General features: G+C 41.5%; 1 protein-coding gene across 2 annotated transcripts in view; it reads left to right on the forward strand.

The window, feature by feature from the left end:
* Positions 1 to 15,750, forward strand: part of slc22a18 (solute carrier family 22 member 18) — a 276,323-nt gene that overhangs the window by 53,981 nt on the left and 206,592 nt on the right. For both annotated transcript variants that reach the window (XM_039736928.1, XM_039736935.1), the window contains exon 5: positions 423 to 555. In XM_039736928.1, coding sequence (XP_039592862.1) covers positions 423 to 555 — 133 coding nt within the window. The remainder of the gene's footprint in view (positions 1 to 422; positions 556 to 15,750) is intronic.

Below are 15,750 nucleotides of genomic sequence, written 5' to 3' on the forward strand. Positions count from 1 at the left end.
GTAATTACCACAACTAACAAAGAATTTTCTACCTACCAGGTAGGATTCAAACCAATTTAAAACACTGCCAGAGAGGCCCACCCATTGACTAAGGCGATTTCTAAGAATATTATGATTATTGGTGTCAAATGCGGCACTCAGATCTAAGAAGATGAGAACAGATAAATGGCCTCTGTCTGCATTTACCTGCAAGTCATTGACTACTTTAACGAGTGCAGTTTCTGTGCTGTGATTTGGTCTAAAACCTGACTGAAATTTATCAAGGACAGCATATTTATTGAGGTGTTCATTTAACTGTATAATGACTGCCTTCTCTCGAATTTTACTTAAGAAAGGCAGGTTTCTTCATCACTGTCATGGGTTAAATGCACAGTTCCATATGAACAACAATGATTTTAAAATAATTTCTTTACCACTTGTAGGTGCTCAGATGGTAGTGACAGACCAGACTGATCCACAGCAGCGGGCTGATGTCTTGGGCAAGCTTGGACTGTTCTTTGGAGTGGGGATGATAGCTGGCTCATCACTTGGAGGCATCCTTAGCACCAGATACGGGTAGGTGAATAACAAGCAAATAGATAAAATGTAAAGAGTCACATGATATGCTCAAACCCACATAATCTAATTCAGGGAAAAGCACCCACCTCAATGGGATTTAGCACAAGGAAGGAAGAAAACAGCATTGGACAGGACACCAGTCCATCAGAGAAAAACAAACACAAACACACACTTACAATAACACAGGCCAGTTTGGAATCATCAATACACCCAATATAAGTATATATATGTTAGGGGGCTTTGCCCCCTGATTGCTTCGCTTGTCAACCCCCCGGCCTGTGGTACTCTTTGCTTTTCTGCTGCTTGCGTATGGGAATGTGGATGTACAATTTAAACAGATTTTTATTTTCATGGGAATTGTTACATATGCATCAGCACAACGTATAACTGCCCGTGACTGAATTTTGTTTCTTTCTCACTATTAAATAAAACAACTTTTTTGAATGTTTGGCTCTGAGATTTGTTAATTGTCTTTGCAAAAGCTATTCTAACCGGAAACTGTTAAAGTTTTAATATGAATGGCATATCAAGATCTCCTTTGTTGTCTACTGTTATCCACAGAAGATGTGCTACATTGCCTTTCTTGGATACATCCTTCTTTTTACAGTAATTGGTGCATTGGAAGACCAGACGGTGTTAACGGTTGTTTGGGATGTTGGAAGTTGTTGTTTTCATCTTCCGCACGATCACGACTGTTTCAGCATAGTCTATTGATACGCATTTAACCAATTTACCGTGTAACCATTCAACATTTTTGGATGCATTTAACCAATTTGATGTGTGACCGATCGACAATCTTTGCGTTAATTTGTTTGACTTCCTCATTTCTCGGTGCTAGGATTGCATGTATACTCATTTTTTATGTTGATAACCCTTCATGATGAAATTCTTCAATAAGATTTGGGCATAATACGTCTTCAATTGGGAACTTAAAGTGAGGAAAACGTTAAAATGTACATGAGCTAAGAACGCAGGAAGTGTGTCTGACAAAAGCATTCACGCGAATGAAAGGTGAGAAGACCGTGGTCTTGTTTGAAACTATTTGAGAGGAGGGCGTGACTTGAAAAAATCTCGAGGCAATAGTCTTGTCTTGCGGGACTTGAAAAAATCTCTCTTCCAAAATGTCTTGTTGTGTCAAAGGATTTTTTTATTTAATAGAGAGATATATATTATATCCATCCATCCATTATCCAACCCGTAAATATCCTAATTACAGGGTCACGGGGGTCTGCTGGAGCCAATCCCAGCCAACACAGGGAGCAAGGCAGGAAACAAACCCCTTGCAGGACGCCAGACCACTGCAGGCGATAGAAATTAAAATTGGAAATATTTTAAAGAAAGAAATATTGTGCTCAACTAAGACCTCTTTGAGTCAGGAACCAGGCAGGAGGAAACTTGCTCAATGCATCTAATTTCTCTTCATGAAGAGGGAGCACCCCATCACATGTTTTAATAAAAAACTTTCCCCCTCTCAAATACACACCGAAAAGTCTAAAAGAAAAGAAAACTAAAAGGAAAGAAAAACTTCCTACTTGGCTAAAGAACAGTTACAGTCTCAGTTAGTGCTTTTACATGTGCTTAAAGCAGAATCAGAATCAGAAAAATTGTATTAATCCCGAAGAAAATTACTTATGTTACAACTTAATAACAGACAAGGGACATGTTACACTAAGAGTAAATATAAAGTAATCATCCATCCATTATCCAGCCTGCTATATCCTAACTACAGGGTCATGGGGGTCTGCTGGAGCCAATCCCAGCCACCACAGGGCGCAAGGCAGGAAACAAACCCCGGCAATGCACCAAACCTGCATGTCTTTGGACTGTGGGAGGAAACCGGAGTACCCGGATGAAACCCACATAGACACGGGGAGAACATGCAAACTCCACACAGGGTGGACCTGGGAAGTGAACCCGGGGCTCCTAACTGCAAGGCAGCAGCACTACCCACTGCGCCACCGTGCCGCCCATAAAGTAATCATGTAAATATAAATAAAGTATAATAAAAGTAAGTATCAAACAAACTAAAGTACAGAGTATTGCACCTTAAGTTAATATTGCACATTTGAGAACAAATAAGGTTATTCTCATATGAAGACCAGACAATTTATTGCACAAGAACAGATAATATGTTGCCCATTTTAAGTACTTGAAAAAATGTACCTGGATATTCAATAAAGAAAAAGGGTAATAGCTTAAAGTGAGGATGAGTGACCGGAAAAGGAGTTGTAGAGTCTGATGGCTGTGGGGAGGAAGGATTTCCTATGGCGTTCAGTGGAGCACTTGATGCTAGTCAGTCTACTGCTGAAAACGCTCCTCTGTCCCACCACAACACTTTGAAGTGGATGATTAGCATTTTCAATAATAGACCAAAGCCTAGACAATAACCTGACTATTCACAGAAACCTGATTTCTAAAATGCTGTGTAAATCCTTATTCTGATTAGAGAAATCAGGTTATTAGCCTCTGAGAAACCTGTGGCCATGTAAACCCTTGACCGGGTTACTCTTAAGGATTTTGTAGTCCGCTCATGTTGGTTCGACTCTTTCAGCCTGCACAAGTATTTCCTTTGCATACACATTCAGCAGCCGTGGGTAGAAGTGTCCACAAAATAAATTTCCAGAGGCAGATGTTCAGATGGTTGCATTATTCCTTCTCCTGGCGAAATAATCTTCCTCAATATTTCAGAAATCGATAAGTTTATGTTGATGAGCTAAACAAATAGTGCTAAGCACAGCAACAGAATCTCGAGAGCAGTAGGGTAACATGTTAAAATTAATGTGTATTACTTAGTCCAATTACTTTTTAAAGTAACGAGTACCCAACTCATACTTTATTAAAGTAAAAATACCGGCTTTATTATTATTCCAGCAACACTGCATGTATGGCAAAGAAACCCACGTACTGGGGACGCCATTCTTTTGCAGGACTCAATCACACAGCTAAGCAGAAAAGGGTGTGTTGTGTACAATCCGGTAACAGAAACCTTTAAATATCAATTTGACTAAATAAAATTTTAAAACATATGAAAATTATCATAGACATCAAACTTATTTTCAAATTCATGGTGGCCGATGATGACGTTTAACTTTTTTTTTTTTGTACAGTTTAATAACATTAAAGTGTTTTGCCAAAGGTGCACTCTAGAAGATTATTTGCAAATGTAAATACAGATTATTAAAAAAAGGTTTCTTCCTTAATTGGGTTTTTCACCTTAACCTGATTATGTGTGTGACTATAAATGCACTAAGTGTAAAGGTATATTGTCGTTGGTATGAAAGAGCCCCCATAGCCTTTCTTTTCACACCCCTGCTGAATAATGCATTGTCTGAAAGTCTTCAGTGTTGTTGTGTCAGAGAGAGGATATGCAGCATTGTTCATAATGGCACTCAGTTTTGTTTTAATTCTCTCCTTCACCACGACTTCCATGGGGTCCAGAGTGCATTCCATAACTGACCCTGCCCTTTTTAATTAGCTTGTTGATTTGGTAGGCTTCTCTTGAAGTGATGTTACCAGCCCAGCACACCACAGATTTGAAAAACGCACTGGCCATCACAGAGTGGTAGAAGATGTGAAGGATGTTACTACCAAACCAAGAACAATAGTCTGGGAGTCATGTCAGTGTTTAGTACAGTAACATTTTACAGGCTTGCTAGGGGCCTATCCATTAACTTCCAGTCAGTGAAGGACCATATAATAAGTTTGAACCAATGACAGTGAGATTACATTTTTCTCAACTCTTCATCGTCACCCATTGCTGAGCCAACATTTTCGGAAATTTAAAAGTCTGAAGAAGGTTTTCACAAGTCTCTGTTTTCAGGGCTTAGAAATACTGGGCACAAATGACAAATTATTCATTTCAAATGAAATCTACAACAGAATAAAATGTGCAAAAATCCAAAGGGTCTGAAAACTTTCTGAATTCACTGTACAGAATAACTGATATTACCAGCGCACAGCCAGCAGAGGGCATCCTAAACTTTGAAATACAAATTTTCCTGTCTGTTCTGTTAGGGATTTTTCAGTTGTTCATATGAATTGCCTGCATGCTCTTAATGTATAATTATCTTGAAGTGAATTTAGCATTATTACCATGGAACACAGCTCCTGGGGTAGTGTCTTTGTGTTTCAGATGCTGATACAGTATACAGCATTATCTTATAAATAGTAAATATTCTTAATGTGTTACCTTATATACTGTTAGCTTATAAATCTATATATATAATTCACTAAGGCAAGACACCCACGGAAAGGCAAGACACCCATGGAAAGCACGCCGGAAGGGGCGTGGATTCACTAAGCCGCCAACAAGTAAGACACCTATGGCGCACGCAGAGAGGAACCACGGCCACCAACTCCAAGACCATTGGATACGACGACAACTCGCAGAGCCACGCCCACCAACTCGGGCGCGACGACACAGAAAGAACGGCGTCATTTACAGTGGTGTGACAAACAATTTGCCCCCTTCCTGATTTCTTATTCTTTTGCATGTTTGTCACACAAAATGTTTCTGATCATCAAACACATTTAACCATTAGTCAAATATAACACAAGTAAACACAAAATGCAGTTTTTAAATGATGGTTTTTATTATTCAGGGAGAAAAAAAATCCAAACCTACATGGCCCTGTGTGAAAAAGTAATTGCCCCCTGAACCTAATAACTGGTTGGGCCACCCTTAGCAGCAATAACTGCAATCAAGCGTTTGCGATAACTTGCAATGAGTCTTTTACAACGCTCTGGAGGAATTTTGGCCCACTCATCTTTGCAGAATTGTTGTAATTCAGCTTTATTTGAGGGTTTTCTAGCATGAACCGCCTTTTTAAGGTCATGCCATAGCATCTCAATTGGATTCAGGTCAGGACTTTGACTAGGCCACTCCAAAGTCTTCATTTTGTTTTTATTCAGCCATTCAGAGGTGGATTTGCTGGTGTGTTTTGGGTCATTGTCCTGTTGCAGCACCCAAGATCGCTTCAGCTTGAGTTGACGAACAGATGGCCGGACATTCTCCTTCAGGATTTTTTGGTAGACAGTAGAATTCATGGTTTCATCTATCACAGCAAGCCTTCCAGGTCCTGAAGCAGCAAAACAACCCCAGACCATCACACTACCACCACCATATTTTACTGTTGGCATGATGTTCTTTTTCTCAAATGCTGTGTTCCTTTTACGCCAGATGTAACGGGACATTTGCCTTCCAAAAAGTTCAACTTTTGTCTCATCAGTCCACAAGGTATTTTCCCAAAAGTCTTGGCAATCATTGAGATGTTTCTTAGCAAAATTGAGATGAGCCCTAATGTTTTTTGCTTAACAGTGGTTTGCGTCTTGGAAATCTGCCATGCAGGCCGTTTTTGCCCAGTCTCTTTCTTATGTTGGAGTTGTGAACACTGACCTTAATTGAGGCAAGTGAGGCCTACAGTTCTTTAGACGTTGTCCTGGGGTCTTTTATGACCTCTCGGATGAGTCGTCTCTGCGCTCTTAAGGTAATTTTGGTCGGCCGGCCACTCCTGGGAAGGTTCACCACTGTTCCATGTTTTTGTCATTTGTGGATAATGACTCTCACTGTGGTTTGCTGGAGTCCCAAAGCTTTAGAAATGGCTTTATAACCTTTACCAGACTGATAGATCTCAATTACTTCTGTTCTCATTTGTTCCTGAATTTCTTTGGATCTTGGCATGATGTCTAGCTTTTGAGGTGCTTTTGGTCTACTTCTCTATGTCAGGCAGTTCCTGTTTTAACAAGGGGGCAATTACTTTTTCACACAGGGCCATGTAGATTTGGATTTTTTTTCTCCCTAAATAATAAAAACCATCATTTAAAAACTGCATTTTGTGTTTACTTGTGTTATATTTGACTAATGGTTAAATGTGTTTGATGATCAGAAACCTTTTGTGTGACAAACATGCAAAAGAATAAGAAATCAGGAAGGGGGCAAATAGTTTTTCACACCACTGTATATTCGTCTGTCGTAGAGGCCTCATGTACCTCCGAGCCACCTTGACTGTTCATAGAGGCATGTTTCTCGCGGAGGTGAGTCGCCATATGCAGCGTGTAAAACAGTTTGCAAGGGGTATCTCATGGGATCCTTAAAATAATCCTTTATAACTGAGGTTAAAACACAACGAAGTAAGCAGTCTTTAAAAACCGAGTTTTTGGTTACGACGCATGACCGTGTGCAGCATAGCAAACTGTTTTACAGCCTACATACAGCAATTCGCATCCACGACAAACATGCGTCTTCTTCACTCACGGACAATTATATGTTGCTCTCTCCAGAGTTCCATCTTTTCATTCACTTTCTGTTGTATCCTCAAACCCTCCCTTTTTAGACAACTGTGTCTTTCCAGAAGTGTTCAACCATCAATACAGTAAATAATTATGCGCCGTTTGTTATGCCGCGGCTTCACTATTGTGTTGTATTTTGCTCTCTCACACCAACCCGTTTTAGACATCCGTGTCTTTCCAGAAGTGTTTAGCATTCAATAAATAATTATGCATGAGATTGAGCGTGTGTCTACCCAGCGCAGAGAGGCGTAGGTAAGCCGTTGAACCCCATTCGGGCTGCAAACCATGGAATTCCCACTAAGTGCGACTCATACGCTCCCACTGGTTGCGTCCCTACCCTTTGTGCACACCCCCCTCCCACCTCGCTACTACCGTGGTCGTGTGTCTTGGTGGATTATATTTAGAAAAGCAGCCTATGACTCAAGTGACGAGTTGGAGGTGGGCACATGAGCGGGCAGTACATACTGAACGAGAATTCAACAGACTAGCATGATATAGGGAGCTGAATGGACGTCCTTCTCCTCTGAACAACAACAACAACAACATTTATTTATATAGCACATTTTCATACAAAAAAATGTAGCTCAAAGTGCTTTACAAAATGAAGAATAGAAAAATAGAAGACACAATAAGAAAATAAAATAAGTCAACATTAATTAACATAGAATAAAAGTAAGGTCCAATGGCCAGGGTGGACAGAAAAAACAAAAAAAAACAACAGACAGCTGGAGAAAAAAATAAAATCTGTAGGGATTCCAGACCATTAGACTGCCCAGTGCCCTCTGGGCATTCTACCTAACATAAATGAAACAGTCCTCTTTGGATTTAGGGTTCTCACGGAAGGACTTGATGATGATGGTCACGTAGACTTCTGCCTTTTAATCCATCCATCATTGTCCTCCCATTCCACACTCCACGCCGTGCATCCCCATCCCTCCGTCTGGCAAGAGAAGGCGCGATTGTGGTCCGCCAGTTTTCAGTCACAGACGATTGTGTGTTGGTTCGTTCCGTGCATTGTTACAATGTTGCTTTTCTTGCTGATTTCTTACATTACTTATTTTTCAAATGTTAATTTTCTCCCTGTGCTTAAAAATCATTAAAATACCAGCCTGATTATGCGGCGTATGGTACGCCGTGGGTTGGCTAATACTATATGTTCTTACTGTGTTACCTGGTTTCACATGGGAACTTTTGTAAGTAAATTTTGGTTCCATTGGTTAAACAGATATGTCAGAAGTATTATTTAACAAAGTACTTTTCTGGACACAGTATTTGTATTTTTTTTTATCAGGGCTAATATTATTAGTTCACTGGAGCTGCGTATTGCTGAACATGCCACATACAGTCCTTGGTGTCGTTGGTATGAAAGAGATTGCAGCAGAATTCTGTATTAAAGCAATATTCAGTAAAGTTACAGAGGTGATTTAAAGTTGATTCTTTCAAAGCTAAAATTGATAAAAAAATTAAACTCTCATTATCATCAAAGCTAAACTTACTACTGCCTCAGTATACAGTGGATATGAATAAATGTCTACCAACAAGAAATAACAAAGTTGCTAATTACTTTTACTCTCTCGAAAGCACCATCCTCTTTTCTCCTTATCCATCCATCCATTATCGAACCCACTATATCCTAACTACAGGGGTACGGGGGTCTGCTGGAGCCAATCCCAGACAACACAGGGCATAAGGCAGGAAACAAACCCCGGGCAGGGCGCCAGCCCAACGCAGGGCACACACACAAAGCACAATTTAGAATCGCCAATGCACCTAACCTGCATGCATGCCTTTGCACAGTGGGAGGAAACCGGAGTACCCGGAGGAAACCCACGCAGACATGGGGAGAACATGCAAACTCGATGCAGGGAGGACCCGGGAAGTGAACCCAGGTCTCCTTATTGCGAAGCAGCAGCGCTACCCATTGTGCCACCATGCTGCCCTTATATATATATATGGTGTGTGTGGCCAAGCGGTTCCCGGGGAGTTTGTGATGCGGGCAGTTCTGGCATGGTTGGGGTGGGGGTATTTGGTCAGCACCCGAGGGCCGACGGTAGTGGTTGCTCCTGCTGAGCGCTTGTTGGGAGCAGGAGTGACCGGGAGAAGGTTGGCTCGCTGCAGCGAAGGCAGCGGGAGTCGGAGATTTGGAATAGTATCCCCTACGTGAGCGTCCTGGCTGTTGGGGGAAAGCCAAGTCTCGGTCTGGTAGGGGCTAAACGAAGCCAGGGATCGGGATCCCACCAGACCAGTCCAGCAGAAGAAGGTCAGCTGCATGTAGGGTGACTCCCCTGGTGCATAGCCTGGATGGGAGAAGCAGGGGAGTCACCAGTAAAAGAAGGCACCATGCCTAGTATTTTAAAAGAGACTGTTTCCAGCCATTGTTTTAACTTTGTTGTTTTTTTAAAGGATGTTTTTTTTCTATTGGATTTTAACTTCCACCCTTTTCACTTGTTTTTATGGATTATTTATTTAAAGATATGAAGCGCTGCACTATTTATTTGGACACTGTTGTTTTTTGTTTGTTGGTTTTTAAATAAAAGTACTTTGCACTTTGCTTGTTGTACCTCACTGTCAAGCTCATCGGTGACATTACCGACGGTGTCGGGTTCAGGGCTCCCGGAAGGACAATGGGAGCTTGGAGCGAACCTGCATCGTCACATCACCCTTTTTGGAGTCCCTGGAGGGGGTTCTAGAGGGCGCTCCTGCTGGGGACTCCCTCATTCTGCTGGGAGACTTCAATGCTCACGTGGGCAATGATAGTGAGACCTGGAGGGGCGTGATTAGGTGGAATGGCCTCCCCGATCTGAACCTGAGTGGTGTTTTGTTATTGGACTTCTTTGCACATCACGGATTGTCCATAACGAACACCATGTTCAGGCATAGGAGTGTCCATATGTGCACCTGGCACCAGGACACCCTAGACCTCAGTTCGATGTCCTGGACACTCGGGTGAAGAGAGGGGCGGAGCTGTCAACTGATCACCACCTGGTCGTGAGTTGGCTTCGATGGTGGGAGAGGATGCCGGTCCGGCCTGGCAGGCCCAAACGTGTTGTGAGGGTTTGTTAGGAACATCTGGCAGAGTCCCCTGTCAGAATTAGCTTCAACTCCCATCTCCAGCAGAACTTCGTCCACGTCCCGAGGGAGGTGGAGGACATTGAGTCCGAATGGGCCATGTTCTGTGCCTCTATTGTTGAGGCGGCTGACTGGAGCTGTGGCTGTAAGGTGGCAGCAATCCCCGAATCCGCTGGTGGACACCGGCGGTGAGGGATGCCGTCAAGCTGAAGAAGGAGTCTTATCAGTAAGAGATAGTCAGTTAGGGACAGGGGATGATTAGGGGGCCAGAATGACTAGGCCTTGGTGGGCAATTTAGCCGGGATATCGGGATCTGAAGGCCACTTTTACAGCACAGTGCCCCTGTCACTGCACTGGGGCATTGAGATTCACATTCAGACCACAGGGTATGTGCCATGTGCCCCCAAGCTGGCCTCACCAACATCTCTTCCAACAGCAACCCAATAGAGAGAAAATGGCTCAGTGATAGTGAATCAGAGGGTTACCAAAGCCTGCAGCCACAGGGGGATCCAGAGGACCGAGTCTGAGATTCCCCTGCCCTAGTTAAACCAAATAGTTGAATTACTTTACTATGGTGCTCTGAATTGTGAAATTAATACTGTATGTCACTAGGGGGCAGTGATGAGCTTTGCTGGAGCTGAACTCTGATTTAAATCTTACATTTTCCCAAAAAAGGTATCACCTGTTTTGTTACTACCAATCTTCTTAGTGCTTTTGATTTAATAACATGGGTTTTTAACTGATTAGAAAACTGTTTTTGCACTCTTTCTTGCTATTTTACACAAAGTAAATACTCGTAATTTCTTTAAGCTCCCAATGCTCTTTTCTCCTTTAGCAACACCTTATATGTACTTTTTAGCAGAATTTGCAAGTGTACACAGGGCTATGTGCAGGGGCGGCCTTAGGGATGTGCAAACGGTGCACCTGCACAGAGCCGCCAAATCCCGGGGGCCGCCACACCAATATATATTGAATATAAAATAGAAAGAGAAAATAACGACACAGCTGACAGCTGAAGCGAAGCTAGTGCAAGTGGGCGAGCCGTCTAACACGTTAATGTTTCACATAGTTTTAATAAAGTATTAGTGTTAGCGCAATAGTCATAGTGAATATCTGGTCGGATAGGAGACACAAGACATTCGCATACCCATTCTAAGCAAAATGAAGAGATTTCGAGTACACGAATCTGGTTATTTGAAACGAAGGAGAAAGGCGGCTCTGAAGGCTTTCATTGCATCACAGGAAGGAGCAATCCTGAACTTTATCATAAGTTAAACGCTTGTGTCATGAGCACGAGGCGGCTATGCAGTGTCCGTAACGGACGTGACCATCCGCCGTGCATAAGATACCATATTGACATTGGCGGGGAAAGGGGCCACCAATTCCTTCTCTGCTCAGGGCCGCCACGAGCCTGTATTCACTCTTCACCCAAAACGGTGTCCCTATTGAGAAATCTAACTTGATCATTGAATTTGTGGACAACACCACTGTGGTGGGCAAGACTTCCAAGAACAACATGACAGCTTACAGAGAAGAGGTTCAGCAGCAAGGGGCATGGATTACAAATCATAATCTAGCTCCATGGCTGGAGTGGCCATCAGGAGCACCAGGAGATTTCTTGGTGGGAAATTGATGTATCTTTGGCCAGCCCCGCTGTCTGGCTAAAATGTATTTAGTAAATCCGTAAAAAAAAAAGAAAAAAAAACCGTTCCCTCCCCAAGTGGTAAGGTATCCATTCCACAGGAAAAGAAGGCAACCAGCCCTCCCCAAATGGTACAACCCTGCATGTGGAAAATTGAAACCATCTATCCATTTCCTTACCCGCTTACATTGGACATTGTGTTGTGTAGCATCAAAAAAGTGGAAGTGGAGAGGAACTTGGAATAATGGAGAAGAGCTTTGGAGGACAAAGGGTATAAATATAAATAGGAAGAATAAGACAGAGTATATGAGGTTTAATGATGATCAGGATTAAGAAGTTAGCCTGCTGGGAAAGCTACTAAAATGAGAGGAGGATCATTGGTAGCCCAGGATGGAGAAGCAGATGCAGCAATAACCCATAGGGTGTATTATGGATGGAACAATTGGAAGAAGATATCAGAAGTATTGTGTTCGAAGAATTAAGGTGAAGGTTAAAGGTGAGTTTTTTACAGTTTTTCTCAGTTGCTTTGGTGCATTTCTCACAACAGAATTCCAGTTCTCAAAACTGCTCGTTCAATTCCCACAACCTTTGGTCAGTTGTGCACATCATAACAGCAATTTCTGGGTGTTTTTGTCATTTTGCAATTGCTTTAGTTCACTCAGGCAGATGCTTATGTGCAATTCTCAGCTATATCATGCATCAGCGGTTGGTTATGTCATGATGATCAAAATGCATTGTGTAGCCCTCTTTTGCATAGTTTTACACTCCAGACAAACTTGTCATTTTTTCATTGTGTAAGTCATTACAGTCAAAAGTGTTCAACAAGATATCATTGGCTGTCAAGTGTATTTTATAGGCTTCTACAAAACTTTTTTTGGTTTGTATTCACCATACTAATGATTCCTGCACCACCTTAAATTGCTCTTAGGTGACACGTTATTCGGGGCAGGTGTGAGATCTTAGATCAATCAGTCTCAGTTGCTTTGGTGCATTTCTCACAACAGACTTAACATTTGCATAACAGCGAGCGCATTTCTCAAAATACGTAGTGCAAATGGCAAAACATCATCAATGGTAAACGACATCAAAATACAAAACACATTTCAGTATGTATATATTGTTTTCGATGTTTTTATTTTTTTTCCTTCATTTCATATGTTATGCATAAAGTATTGAAATGCATTTTTTTGCTAGACTCCAAGTACAGTGCATGGTATGTCACGATATACCTGTGCAATCAATAAAATATTCTTCTTGAATCAATCTCCCGCAATCGTTGTTTTGTATTTTTATGTTTCCTGCCCTTGTCATTCAGATGTTTTGTGCATCAGAAAATGTTTAGTTTGTGCCAATTTTATATTGATAACATGACTTTACATTTTGGCTGTCATGTCCGTGGACGATGATTCATGGACTTGGCATTTTGATGGCACTGACATATTCAGCGATGTAAATACTTGCTTTTGAGGCATGGATTAAGGATTTTGAAGAGGTTACCTGCTTTTGCTGGTCATCCATGATGTTTTGCCATTTGCACTAAGTATTTTGAGAAATGCACTCCCTGTTATGCAAATGTTAAGTCTGTTGTGAGAAATGCACCAAAGCAACTGAGAAAAACTGTAAGACAGTTGTAAAACTAGTAATGAAATATGGAGCTGAAACATGAGCAGAAGAAGAAGTTAGATGTGGCAAAAATGAGAATATTGAGATGAATTTGTGGAGTTACAAAAAAGGACAGGATAAGAAATGAGACAATCAAAGGTACAACATAAGTGGGAGAGACATCTGAGAAAGGACAGGAAAGAAGGCTGAAGTTTTATGGATTTCTGATGAGAAGATTCAATGAATACGTGGGCAAAACAGTGCTGGGGATTGAAGTACAGGAAGAATGAAAGTGAAGAAGGCCAAAGCAGAGGCAGAAGAGTAAAACAGAACAAGATCTGCCTGATGAAGAGGTGCAAGACCGAGCTGTTTGCAGAAGGTGGATCAAGCATATCGACCGCACCAAGAAGTAGGAAAAGTTGAAGAGGAAGAAGAAAAAGAACATTGGACACCTGATGTAAAAGAAAAAAGATGGGCGATTCTGAGAAAGCAAGGATTAATCAAAAAAATAAAATAAATGAATAAAAAACAGCCCTGGAGAAGAATGCAGTACAATGTATGAAAATACAGTCAATTCCTGTTAATCGGACCACATCGGGACGCAATAATTTTGATCCTAATAACCGGCTGGTCCGATTACACGACCCTATACATGTGCAACCAAGACGGGACGTGCTATAAGTAACATATTAAAATGTCATTATGACTTTTATTGTGCTGCACATGCATATGGCGAACGTACAAACAAGAACTGCGTACATGTATGGTTGCTTACAACTTTTTTTATTGAAAAAGAAATCTACAAATTCTACAAACGATCTACACGACACTCAGCATGCGAAGCACAATAAAAAAGGTCACATTACCAAATTCCAGTCAACGTTTGAAGAACTTATCTAGTGTGATCTGACGCATTGTGTTTACGTACTGCACTTGTTTACGCTCGACTTCATGTCGCCAGCTACTGGACGGTCCATTTTAGGAAAGAAAGGGCAGGCATGTTCACCCCATTGGTTTACACTTGGTACAAATTTTCCGACTTCCTGACCTTTGATAAAAGCATAAATTCCCCTGGGGAGCCCAGGGATCCTCCCGATGTCGCTGACCCGCTTTACATCTGCTTTCCAAGGGCGACTTGTGGCTTCTTTTTCTTATTCTCTGTCACGTTCTTTGGTCCGATTAAACAGAATTTTGGTCCAAATAAGCGAACAATATTAGGCTTATGTAATATGATCTCTTTCGGTTCTTTAGGATTCGGTCCAAATAAGTGGCTGGTCCGATTACCAGGTGGTCCAATTAACCGGAATTGACTGTATGAGCTTAGTGAGTTAGTGGCCAACAAGCGTAGCTGTAACTTAGCGCTGCCACTTAGCTTTTATGGTCAGCTTTAGGCTTTAGAATATAGGCACAGCCCTTTAAGAAAGGGAAAATATTTTGTGAATGTACAAAGCAAGACTTAAGCAAGCGAAACCCAACCTGCTATGAGTGCACAGGGAGAACCAAGCATTGGCCACGTGTTTCAGTTCTGCCCCCATTAGAAGCCACGCAGTGTCCATCCAGCAGAGGTGGGTAGAGTAGCCAAAAATTGTACCCAAGTAAGAGTAGCGTTACTTCAAAATAATATTACTCAAGTAGAAATAAAAAGTAGTCATCCAAAAACTTACTCAAGTAAGAGTAAAAAATACTTGGTGACAAGACTACTCAAGTACAGAGTAACTGGTTGAACATAATAAATGATTTATTTTTTAGAAATGTAATAAGACAGGCAAAAATATTAAATAATGTGCAAATTCTGCTATTTCCAAATAATAAAATAAAAAAATGAGTAAAAATAAATCACATCTTTACAAAATAAAGATGCACAAATAACACAAAGTTCCAAATCTCAGTTTTTCACAACAAAGCTTTTGAAGTGAATACCTACAGAAGGTAACATGTATGTTTCAACAGTGCAGACTACTTACAGTGACGGGATATCCTTTACACTGACAGTATAATACTGCATATGCACTTTGTGGTGTAGTGGGTCCGTGGCTTCAAAAAAAAAAAGGCCAGTTTCAAATCCATAAAGCCGTGTCACTGTCCGTGGGCGCAATTGCATGACCTCAGGGAGTTAATGAGGTAGTTGGAGCGAGCCACACCTGCACGTCCGGGTCCGATCATTCTCAATTGATTTATTGGCTTCCTGCGCCATGTGATTAAGGCCCACGGAGATGGGAGTGTATATATATGGGTCAGCACAAAAAAGAAGGGGAAATCAAAGAAAAGACATGAGGTTAAAAGACATGAATGGCAGGCTTGGGAACGACTATCTGGTTCTTGCAGTGGAGCTAGATAGATAGATAGATAGATAGATACTTTATTAATCCCAAGGGGAAATTCATATACTCCAGCAGCAGCATACTGATAGAAAACAATATTAAATTAAAGAGTGATAACATTGAAGGTATAACAGACAATAACTTTGTATAATGTTAATGTTTACCCCCCCGGGTGGAATTGAAGAGTCGAATAGTGTGGCGGAGGAACGATCTCCTCAGTCTGTCAGTGGAGCAGGATGGTGACAGCAGTCTGTCGCTGAAGCTGCTCCT

This window comes from Polypterus senegalus, chromosome 1 (genome assembly GCF_016835505.1).
Source record: "Polypterus senegalus isolate Bchr_013 chromosome 1, ASM1683550v1, whole genome shotgun sequence".
Classification (NCBI taxonomy): Eukaryota; Metazoa; Chordata; class Cladistia; order Polypteriformes; family Polypteridae; genus Polypterus; species Polypterus senegalus.